We start from the raw sequence: 12,329 nt of genomic DNA on the forward strand, positions 1-12,329 counted from the left end.
AGTCCTGCTTAGTATTTAAATGAGAAAACAAGCCAAAACTTTAAAAGATTTTTAAAAATTAATCCAGAAATAACAACAGCACCAAGAAAGTCCCCTTCTCCTTGCTGTAGAAAGCCTCTCTTAGGGTACTTAAACTTTAAAAAATATATAAATTGGGTGATTTAGAAATGGGGTGGCTCGACTTAGTGTCTATTTAAGGTTACAGCACTTTAAGTCTTGGAAATGGTGACGTCCCAGCCTCCCATCCACTCTTACCAGATTGTCATGAACGCTGTTTGTGATTCTCTGGCTGCAAGTCACCATTCTGGAGGACAGCAGGGATGATTCCAAGTGTTTTCTTTATTCATGAAAACATCCTGGGCTTCAGGAAAAAGCCTGCCTGAGCCCAAAAAAACACTGCGTTGTCAGTTCTGTCTGTGGAGCCTGTGGACACAGCTGTTCAGTTGACCATGTCCCCACCGGAAGTCCCCTTTATTGAGCCTTTTTGTGACTGTAGGTGGACATACTAGAAATTACAAACTGAGTGAAAACTGCTGGTACTCTACTTGGCTTCCTTCCCAAGACTGACCTGATTCACACATCATGATAACCGTGGTTTGCTGAACAAACCACAACTGGTTGGGATGCCTAACAATGTCCTGAGCAATAAACCACTGTTTATAAACCACAGTGGCTGAGTTCAGTTAGCAGACTACACCAAAATATAACAAACCATATTCTGGCTCAACAGGATACCCAGCTGTGGCCACATGCATACATTATTTACCTCAGCTGCTTTCTTCTCCAAAAGCAGCACTGGCAGGGTTCACGCAACTCTAAACTAAAAATGTGTCTGGCTAATTCATAGCTTAGAGTTCAGTGGGTTGTGTGAGCCTAAGCAGGTAACTCTGTAAATCACGCAATGGAGTACCATGGGTGAATGCCTTGTATGAGCTGAAGTTCACCACCTCTGTTGTTTCCTCTGAAAGAAACAAGCATTAGGCATTTAAGCCTTTGCATGGAGAGAAGAGAAACACATCTTTCCTCTGAATGTGGGCTGCAGCACATGAAGTAGGTCTCACATCTTTCACAAAGGGACTTTTTATACGTCAGCTCAGTTCATATGAAGTGACTCAGTGGCAGTGCTAATTTCCTGGCTCTTCCAGGACTTCTAACAATACTGAAAATATTTTGGAGTTTAAATCAGGTTGGTTAAAACCAGGTAAAATAGTAAAAAGCTGCATATCCACTCAGATGTGCTTATTGATTAGCATCATTTTTTCCCATGAATGAGCCCAGGACTTAGCAAGGAAAGAAGTCATGTGTGTGTATGGGGATGGGGGGAGGTCTTTAATCAATAGCTAAGATTCAGAAAAAGATACTGATTTGCATCTCTTCTCTCCCTTCCCCCCCAACCCAGGTTTTTTGGCATCTTGAGTAATCTAGGTTGAATGTTCATTCTAGCTGCCTCAATTTAGACTGTTTTGTTTACCCAGCCTTTGTAATGCATCTGCAGGAAATTTTGCCTAGGCTGAATTGCATTGACATCTGTGAAGCTTAGCTCTGTGGATGAATAACTGGTGCCTGGGAAACCCCACCTATTTTGGCTCCTGTGGAAATTCTGGGGTCAGAAAATATGGGGGAGGTAGTGAACAAAGCAAACTGATACCACAGGGGTACAGAGAAGTCATCCTTGTAATTGGGTTTTGTACTTGGAAAAAATCAACTTATATCCCCATACCAAAAAAGGGAAACACTAAAGACTGTTCAAACTATCGAACAGTGGCACTCATTTCACATGCCAGTAAGGTAATGCCCAAGGTCCTGCAAGGTAGACTTCAGCAATTCATGGAGCGAGAATTGCCAGATGCACAAGCTGGGTTTAGAAAAGGCAGAGGAACTAGGGACCAAATTGCCAATATCCGCTGGATAATGGAAAAAGCCAGGGAGTTTCAGAAAAACATCTATTTCTGTTTTATTGACTATTCTAAAGCCTTTGACTGTGTGGACCATAACAAATAGTGGCAAGTTCTTAGTGGTATGGGGATACCAAGTCATCTTGTATGTCTCCTGAAGAATCTGTATAACGACCAAGTAGCAACAGTAAGAACAGACCACGGAACAACGGACTGGTTTAAGATTGGGAAAGGAGTACGGCAGGGCTGTATACTCTCACCCTACCTATTCAACTTGTACGCAGAACACATCATGCGACATGCTGGGCTTGAGGAATCCAAGGCTGGAGTTAAAATTGCTGGAAGAAACATTAACAATCTCAGATATGCAGATGATACCACTTTGATGGCTGAAAGTGAAGAGGAACTGAGGAGCCTTATGATGAAGGTGAAAGAAGAAAGTGCAAAAGCTGGCTTGCAGCTAAACCTCAAAAAAACCAAGATTATGGCAACCAGCTTGATTGATAACTGGCAAATAGAGGGAGAAAATGTAGAAGCAGTGAAAGACTTTGTATTTCTAGGTGCGAAGATTACTGCAGATGCTGACTGCAGTCAGGAAATCAGAAGACGCTTAATCCTTGGGAGAAGAGCAATGACAAATCTTGATAAAATAGTTAAGAGCAGAGACATCACACTGACAACAAAGGTCCTCATAGTTAAAGCAATGGTGTTCCCCGTAGTAACATATGGCTGCGAGAGCTGGACCATAAGGAAGGCTGAGAGAAGGAAGATTGATGCTTTTGAACTGTGGTGTTGGAGGAAAATTCTGAGAGTGCCTGAGAGGAAATAAAGCCAGACTGCTCACTGGAGGGAATGATATTAAAGGCAAAACTGAAATACTTTGGCCACATAATGAGAAGACAGGACAGCCTGGAGAAGATGCTGATGCTAGGAAGAGTGGAGGGCAAAAGGAAGAGGGGCCGACCAAGGGCAAGGTGGATGGATGATATTCTAGAGGTGACGGACTCGTCCCTGGGGGAGCTGGGGGTGTTGACGACCGACAGGAAGCTCTGGCGTGGGCTGGTCCATGAAGTCACGAAGAGTCGGAAGCGACTAAACGAATAAACAACAACTGGATAAAATTATCTGCCAGAAGTACGTTACAGATAGGGGACAAATCCAGGCACAATCCTTTTATTAAAATACAGAAACCTAGCACATTATTATAATCATGGCTTGCCTTTATTTGAAGGAGTTTATGGTGGTATTCATAAGGGATGCCCCCTTTTTTAAATTTTTTTGTAACAAGGTTTAGGCTTAGAGGAAGTGGCACTTGCTCATGACTGAGCAAGAATTTGGGCCTTCATCTCTATAGCTCAGTTTATTATGCATGCTGCATTGCTTATTAGAAAGCCAGTTTGTTATAATGGTTAGAGCATCAGTCTGGAAACTGGGAGACCAGGAGTTCCAGTCCTGCCTTAAGCACAAAGCCAGCTGGGTGATCTTGGGCCAGTCCCTCTCTCAGCCCTGGGAAGCAGGCAAGGGCAAGCCACTTCTGAAAAATCTTGCCCAGAAAACTGCAGGGACTTCTGCAGGCAATCACCAGGAGTCAAGACTGGCTCAAAGACAAAAGAAAGTTTATTGATTATTTTGGTTATTACCTTTATTAAAAAGGTAGAATCATATATCAAAGCTATAAGAAAACCTTACTGTTGTCCATATGTCCTTGAAAAAGTAATTGAAAATGAAAATTCTTTACATGAAGTCCCAATGTTTCAGTATTTTGAAACAGCTTCCCTTCCTGTTCTTTTTTGATGGGTGGATGGATAGTATATATAAATTTAAAGTAATGAACAGAAAAATCATTTTACTATAGAAAACCACTAAAATGATCCCATTGAAGCAACAGCAGCAAAGAAAAGTTTTCTTCTACATTTTTGATTAAAAAAACTGACGTCTTATACTACAGCTGGTCCAGAATGCGGCTGCGCAGACCATCTTGGGTGCTCCAGGATTTGCACACATAACACCTTTGTTGCGTGAGCTCCACTGGGTCCCAGTTTGCTTCCAGGTCCAATTCAAGGTGTTGGTTATCACCTTTAAAGCCCTACATGGCATGGGACCAGGATATCTGAGGGACCGTCTCATCCCTATTACATCGACCCTCCCCATCCGTTCATGCAGGGAGGGCATGTTACGGGCCCCATCTATAAAAGAATTCCATCTAGCGGGGTCTCGGAAGCGTGCCTTCTCTGCTGTAGCTCCCGACCTTTGGAACATCCTTCCCCCAGAGGTGAGACAAGCCCCCTCACTCCTGCACTTCCGCAAAAGATTAAAGACCTGGTTTTGTAGGCAGGCTTGGAATGGGAGGGCAAATAAGTGCACCTGGGGATGGCTAGCACCATGAAGTGATTCTGAGGGACCTACCACACTGAAGGTCTGATTAAGATCTCTTCGCCATGTAGATTTTATTATATTTATATTTTTATTGTATTTTGTAATTGTAATGGTTTTATATTTTAATCTTGTTTTATTGTAAGCCGCCCAGAGCCCCCCATTGGGGAGAGATGGGCGGTGAATAAATTTATTAAATAAATAAATAAAAGCATTGGCAAGGGACTTAATGTGGCTACAATAGTTCTGTCCGTTAATCTTGGGAATGGTAGTATATATGGAAGAACTGTAAAATAAGAGTTATACCATTGCCATCTGTTGTGAAGTGTAACATCTACAGATTTTTCTACTACCCCTCCCCCCGCAATCCTTGAAAGGTACAGTACATCTAACAGATAACCCTGTCTTAAAGCAGATGTAAACAGTTATGCTCCCTAGTCATCCTCATCCATGGACCAGAAAAGACTCAGCAGGTATTACAGGTAGTCCTCCTTTAGTGACCACAATTGGGACCAGCAACTTGGTTGTTAAGCAAAGTGGTTGCTAAGTGAAACATCACAATTTTACGATCTTACTTCAGCTTTCCTTTGCTTTGGGGGCTGCGAAGGTCATAAATGCAAGGAGTGGTCACCAAGTTACTTTTTCATCTCTGTTGTAACTGCGAACAGTCACTAAATGAGGCAACTGCTAAACAAGGACTATCTGTAATGCTGGCATCCAAAGGAAATTACTGGATGGGACATTTCACCTTCTTACAGACACAGTTAAATAAAATTACTACAAACATTAATTTTTAATTTGAAATGTACAGATGGGAGTTCTTCTAACAGATGGCCTTTCCCTCCCTCGCTTTCCCATCATTTTCAAAGAACATTGTGACAAGGGACAGGTGCTGGCCACCCATTCCTGCCTTCCATACTGCTTTAGCTCCAGGCATCTTCTATTTAGGAGTCTTCCAGCATGCCAGGTGTGGAACACATCTTGCCATGTCAATTCCAAACAGCCAAGCCTAATATAGATGGGGATTCTATATTGTGTTCTCAGAGGCTGATTCAGAAGTGTCTTCCCCCCCCCCCCCATGATAATTGCCATCTGCAAGGGAAACAGTGCTAATGGCAAGGGAATCCAAGCTCTCTGCATATTCCTTTCCCTGTGAATTGTGGAAGCTGAAAGGAAATTGGCTTAATTTTACAACCCCCCCTCCCTCCATCCCAGAAGGCTTGCCATCATTCTGAAATGTTGCCATAGATACAGCTAAGAGAGAACTCTGCATGAAATCAAAAAGGGAACTATAGAAAGAAAGATTAAGATACGTGAACCTTTGAGTTGCCTTGCTGGTTGGAAAGAAAGTCACTACTCCTGGGATGTACTGTATATTTATTCCATTTTCAATCCTACTAAATAAGATGTAAAGAATCATTACTAACAACTAATCCTGGGTGTCCCAGAACCCAAAAGAGACTTGAGAATAAATGAAAGCATAGAGTTATAATCCTTTCAAATATAGAAAACCATGCACAAGTTGGCTTTGGAACTCCCCCTCCCCTGCCTTGAGAGGACAATGTTGAAAAATCCTGATATTAAAAATTATTTGGGTGCATAGAATTATGAATTATTGATAAAGCAGCTGTTTACTACATTCCACTTTTTCACTGGGGGTGCACAGCAGAATATATGGGAATCTTCTCCCCTTGCATTTAATCATTTCAACAGTAGTTCCAATAAAGTAGATAGGATTCAGAAATACTGACTGGTCCAAAAGTCACCCAGTGAAATAGAACATGGCTGAATGAGGAATCTGTGCCTTCACTGTCTTAAAATTACTGTGAATCTTAGTGACTTAAAATCACACTCTTTACTAAGATAATGCTCAGTGGCATGCAAAAAATTTAAAAAATAGCAATATTAATTATACAAGCATCAGAAAGTGTTTTTTTAAAAACCCTTACCAACATTAAAGTGTTAAATAATAGGAAGATAATAATTTTTAAAACCATTTTAACTGTTAGAAGCCTTGATAAGTTCTAGCTTACCTTCTTTGAATCCTGATTTAGTATTAGGAATTTCAGAGGTTGCTGGACTACAATTCCCAGCAGTCCCTGGCACTGGCTATACTGGTTAGGGCTCCTGGGAGTTGAATTCAACAACATCTGGAAGTTCACAGATTGCCTTTTTCTGAGCTTAATGAAGTGTGGACTATTGTGCTGGAAGACTGAACATTCCATTTCAAAGGTTTTTTTCCTTACCTGCATCATATCAGATCTGGGCATAATTCAATTCCCCAAAACTCAAACGTTGCACAATTATGCAGATCAGGAGCTTCTGGGATTCTTGCTTTGTACAACTGTAATCATTTCCATACTTTATTTACATTTTTTAAAAGCCTGATTTTCTTCAGACTCTGGAATTCTCTTGCAAAAGAATTGAGAACTCGGAATAGATAAGAAACTGTTTGCACAAGGCAGTATAACTGGAGTCTGTGAGAGAGCAACAGCACCACATCCTGGACAACTGCAGCTTTTCTTCTTAAGCTGTCTTTGTGTTTCCTGATGCATCTCTACGGTTGTCCCAAGAGACGAGACAATTAAAAAGATCTATAATAGTAATTTATATGCCTCTCAAGAATCCAAATTCTGTACAAGGCTCCAATTTCAGGATCGTTCTTCATGAACTGTTGAAAAACATCGTATTTCCATGGTAGCAAATTAGATATAACTTTAAGGCAGTTTAATTTATTTTACTAGTACTGGCATTAGCACAAAGAATTAAACTGACAATCCTTACCCAAGGGAACTATTTTTATAGTATCTATTTCACTGAAAACTCACAGTGCTAAAAAGTGCAACCTTCAAATGTATCTATTTATTTCCATATAGAAGCACAGTAATCCTAAAATGCAGTATATCTCTCTTCCGTACAGCTCCTGCTATAGTTGTGCCGCCAAAAACAATTCACAATATAACTGGAGCCCAGGTTTATCTGTCCTGTGAAGTGAAAGCTGTTCCAACACCAATCATCACCTGGAAGAAAGTAGGTTCAAGGGTTCTTCTAGATGCCAGTTGGCTGAATCAGGCAGCTAGATCAATGCCAGCCATGCTTCTGATTCAAGAGCGATACCTAACTTGTGGAAATAGGTTGTGATCTATATTCAGTTGATCCTGGACCTTCTAGAACCCAAAAATATAGAGGCCAATTTACAGAATGTAGAGGTGTTCATAGAATGGACCTTAAGGGTTCCATTGGAATCCTGCATGAGTGCAGAGCACCTTCAGGCAAAGGCCTGGTCCTATTATTAACAGTTTTTCTTTGCCCCTTAATTAGCTGGAGCTGTCAAAAGCATGAAGGTCCTGAAGATGGACGTATTTTAAATTTAATGAGTTCTGTTTATTCTTGAATGTACAGTGTATTTAGATGGCACATCCAGGTCTTAAATGTTAGAAGAGATTGTCATGGGATGGAGCTAGATTCTCACCCACTTTTTGTTAGATCAATAGTCAGTACCTTTTTGTGGCCACAGGCCACACGTAACTTTTGTGCGTGGCTAAAGGATTGCAGTGAGTGAGGCAGTGATATAAGATGTGTTTGGCAAGCCTTCTTAGTTATTTTTTAAATAAATATAAATATTTGCATTGGGGCTATTTTAGGACTTGCACCACAAATTTCTTGTGTTTCCTTTCTCAAGATGCTCTTGATTCTTGGCAGCAGTAATCAGAAAGGGCTCTGGTGATGCAAAAAAGTGGTCCAGGGGCCTACAACTGTCCACAACTGTCCACCAAAGATTAGATGGTTAAGCCTATGAATATCCCAGAAAGGAGAGTCTTGAGCAATTATAGGCTAGCAAAAGGATTGACAGCTACAGTAAATAAAGTGTCCTAGAATACTAGAATGTAATATTATCATAAGGTGTAATATTAAACAAAGCTTCAAGATTTTTTAAATAAAAATGGTTATATACAAATGTTTGAAAAATAAATAAATAAAGTTTAAGCCAATGAATGTGTTTCAAGTATGCTGTCCTTGTTAAATTCCACAGGTCACTGAGTCCCCAAAGGGAGTTAGGCTCTTAGAAGAATTGCCTGGAGACAGAGTCAACATGGCTGTTCAGGTTCGAGGTGGTCCTTCTAAGCATGAGAGCACAGGTTGGGTTTTGGTAAGTATGTCAGAAAGTGAAAAGAAGGCAATTAGTAATGGGACAGCTACTGGGACATGGAATGATTTTTCTGTTGAGGATCTCCTTTCTTTGGTGAATGATCCATCAGGGCTATATATCAGCAGTGAGTGAGACTGAACCCAGTGGTCAGTGGTATAAAAGTCGGTAGTCCATCTCTCCTCCCTTCCTTCCTTCCTTCCTTCCTTCCTTCCTTCCTTCCTTCCTTCCTTCCTTTATTTTCTTCCATCATCCCATTTATTCCTACCATCATGATCTTCCCTTCCCAACAGACTGTCAGGAAGTAGATAGGTTGCTTTTGCCAGAGATTGATTTGATTGCAACTAAACAGATGCTGAAATTCAGCCAAAGGCTTTGTACAATCCTGGAGGAAACACAGAAAAATACACCCTCTGAGGGCCACAGTGGGTGTAACTTGCGAACGGGCAAAGCCAAATTTTCCAGGCTTTGTGGGATTAGGATTTTATGATGAAGGGTGCCTTCTTAGAAGTGTTTCAAAATGAGAATAGTTGACTCAGTTGAGGAGTTTCAGGAATATTAGGGCGTAAAAGGATGCTTAGAGCTGTGCTTGGTCTAAGACACCCATTTTGCCTCTTGAAGTTCCTCCTTAACACCCCCCAAATCATAAAAAATGGGCTAAAAGTATTAGCTCCACCAAATGCAGGGGTGCTTTGTAGGGTCTAGAAATGTCCTGGGTCTGCTAAAAGGATACTAGAGGTATGTATGGGAACTACAGCTTCTGCATCTTCGTCTGGGTAGAACAGGATCTCCACCATTGTTCATTCTATTTATTATTCTGGCTTGAAGGATATCCTTTGTGTGAGGGAAGATCAAAGGGTTTTTAGGCTTTGTAGCTGAAGTGTGATTCTCTTTCAAGTCCCTTTTCACTGATGGTAAGATTATGCATCCTTATACTCCATTGCTCTTTGCTGATGGAGAACTCCCACTTGGGATATGCACAAAGTAATGTGCTGAAGCTCATTGTTTTCTACTTGGAAATCTGAACTTGACTAACCCATAAAACCTAAATAGATTATGTATGAAATAGCACTTCCTTTTGTATTTTCTTCTCCAACTGAATATTAATTGAGCTCCAGTGTGGAGCACATGCTCCCTTCTATATGCTATATTTCAAACTGCATGCCTTTTTTTCTATTTTTTTTCCCAATAGAAATTACAGTTAGTAAAGTTAACAAGAAACGAAAGAATTGTGATATATTGTGATATAAATATCATGTAATATATAACATGATAAAATTTGGCAGTTTATCAATAATAATTCATTTCAAGATTTAGTAGTAGAATTTCAGTACCATTTTCAGTCACGCAGAAAATCTTCATTGACTGTTAGAGGAAATCCAACCAAGCCAAAAACTTTGCATTATAAAAAATAAATAAGGCGGGATAAAAATAAAATACATACATACATACTATTCAAATTACAATACAGAACACCGTCAATACTAGCCAGTTCAATGATGGGGTATTTTTTGGCAACCTATGTCACAAACATGTTGCTTCCCCTGCACTATCTCACTTTTAAACATCATGCTGTGCCCGCTGCTCATTGAAGAATGGGAACAATCACAAAGTCTTCCCATTTAATTTTCTCCTTTTTCCAGGATTTAATGGAAAGAATTATTTTGTTCTTTCCGTTAAGAAAGAAACCAGAATTCCTACCTTCCTCCAACAAAAGATTTTTTAAAAGGTCCCCAGGGTTGAAGAATTTAAAAAGGCAGGTAGAAAGAGACAAGCTGTCCATGGCAGTGTGTCAGCCCCACACATTGCTGGAACTAATGATGGCTTTGAACACCAGTCAAGCTGCCTTTTCTATTTAGGCCCAGTTATCTCAATTTCTCACAAAGAAGAATTGCTCTCTCTTATCCAGATCTAGACCCACCAGGACACATGAGTGTTTGTTGCAAAAGCGGGGAGGAATTTAATTTCCAAAGTAGCCACGTGGCCTGTGCAAGAAAGTACCTATGCAAAACAACATAGGTTCACGTGGACATCCACCTTAAAAACTGGGAAAGAAACCTTGAAAAACAGAACTTGAAAGTTATGGAGAAAACTCAGTTGTGCTTAGCCTTGACTCTTCCTCCTCCTCTTCCTCCCTGATCTTTTTAAATTGAAACTTCAAAAAACATCACAATTAACATTTCTTTTTTTTTAAGTTAACTATAATATTATATAAAAACTAAGTAACAGTATAGCAATATATCCCTGTATTACTATTTAAAATAAAACCATATTGTTTAGAATAGATACTTAACCTATTATATACACTGTCAGCCTCAACTCCTTCTATCTTCAGGAAAGCCTCTTAATAAAAATTTTGTCTACAAGAGTTGGCAGCACACAGCTGCCTTTGTCTGATCTTGAAAGGTAAGCAGGATCAGACCAAGATGTCTTCAGGATGTGGTCAAAAAGGTCAAGATGGCAGCACAATGGTGCAATCAAAGCACCAACTATTTTTTGTGTGTGATGCACATTTAAAAAAAACAAACAGGTGGAGCTTTGATTGCACCAGTGTGACCAACATCTTACACCCTGTAGGCACCTCTGGGTCAGACTAGCTAGTACCTGAATGGAAGATCATGAGGAAAGCTTGTAGCTGTAGGCTAACCCAGGAAATGCAAAAACATCCAGGAAGAAGGCTGTAGCAAACCACTTCTTCTGTTGTGGCCAAGAGATCCAGCTTGGATGAGGAACTGATCTTAACTCAGGGAGCCTTTATCTTTGATAATGATTGCAGCTGATTTTATTGGAGTTTAGCTTTATCATGTTAATATTTCCTGCTAATTTTACAGGAACTGGATACCTTGAAATAATAAACAAACAATACAGTAGACAAGGTTGTTTTTTCCCCAGTTCTTTGCCAAGAAAGTTCTTAATTATCAAGCCTGTTCTGTATTTATCCTTGCCATACAAGAAGAGCGCTTACCACCTCACAAGAATTACTGTTCCTAAATAGCAAATGAGACTACTGTATCCAAGTTTGCAAAATGGTGCAATCAGGAAGAGGTTTCTCAGTCCCTGTTTCTATCGAAAACAATATAAAACCGGATTACATGAATGCAACCACAATCGCACTGCAATTACAGTAGCAAAAAAAAAAGGCAATGTGTTTTGTGTGCTTGTTTTTCCCTAGATTAATCCACTGACAAAAGATGATGAGGGTGTTTACCAGTGTCATGCTGCAAATATGGTGGGAGAAACACAGGCAGAGGGGACTATTAAAGTCCTACAGCAAAGTAAAAATCAGAAGGATAATTTCCCAGCATCAGAAGATGTGAAGTAGCAAGGTAACCTTGACCCCTTTAGTTTTCCTTGTTGGTAGAAATCCCATTTTAAGTGAATGTAAATGCCTAGCTTTCTTCACAGACAAGAATGGCATAACAAAACATGCAGAGAGAGAGAGACAGATGCCCAAAAAGGCTTACAAGTCTGTTTCAAATAGATCTTGACTACCATGGTACATTTAGTATAAGCACACTGTTGCCGTTTCCACCACCTTGTTGCACAGAACTCATGTTACAGGAGCTATTCTCTGAAAGGCCTTTATCATACAATGGGTACACTGAATTTCTAACTTTTTAAAAAAGGTTAGAAGTTGGCACCATTGCCTAGTGCTGGTAAGCAGAATCAATGTACATCTCACTGTAGGAAAAGTCAAAGCATTGTACCAACTGTGGGAATGTTGCTGGAAATTACCGCTGTATGGCCATCTCCTCCGGTCTAATCTCTGAAAGTATTGAAGCATCTCAGAAGTGAAACCTTTCGCAGCAGAGATTTATCTTTGGGTAATTGTGGGTACTCATCCTAAACTACATGATACACATGATGGCTTTGTTCTGTCTTGTTCTGAAGACAGAGAGGCACCATTTAGAAAC

At 40.2% G+C, this 12,329-nt stretch overlaps 2 protein-coding genes across 2 annotated transcripts in view; one reads left to right on the forward strand and one right to left on the reverse strand.

Annotated features, from left to right (window-relative positions):
* TOMM5 (translocase of outer mitochondrial membrane 5) overlaps positions 1 to 12,329 on the reverse strand; it is an 86,705-nt gene that overhangs the window by 68,367 nt on the left and 6,009 nt on the right. The window lies entirely within an intron of this gene.
* The window catches only part of IGFBPL1 (insulin like growth factor binding protein like 1), a 53,418-nt gene that overhangs the window by 39,980 nt on the left and 1,109 nt on the right, over positions 1 to 12,329 (forward strand). Inside the window, exons 2-4 of the mRNA XM_063294818.1 lie at positions 7,189 to 7,298; positions 8,302 to 8,418; positions 11,588 to 11,741. Of these exons, the coding sequence (XP_063150888.1) occupies positions 7,189 to 7,298; positions 8,302 to 8,418; positions 11,588 to 11,737 (377 nt within the window). The 3' untranslated portion in view covers positions 11,738 to 11,741. The remainder of the gene's footprint in view (positions 1 to 7,188; positions 7,299 to 8,301; positions 8,419 to 11,587; positions 11,742 to 12,329) is intronic.

The sequence above is a fragment of the Candoia aspera genome, chromosome 2, assembly GCF_035149785.1.
Source record: "Candoia aspera isolate rCanAsp1 chromosome 2, rCanAsp1.hap2, whole genome shotgun sequence".
NCBI classification, from domain to species: domain Eukaryota; kingdom Metazoa; phylum Chordata; class Lepidosauria; order Squamata; family Boidae; genus Candoia; species Candoia aspera.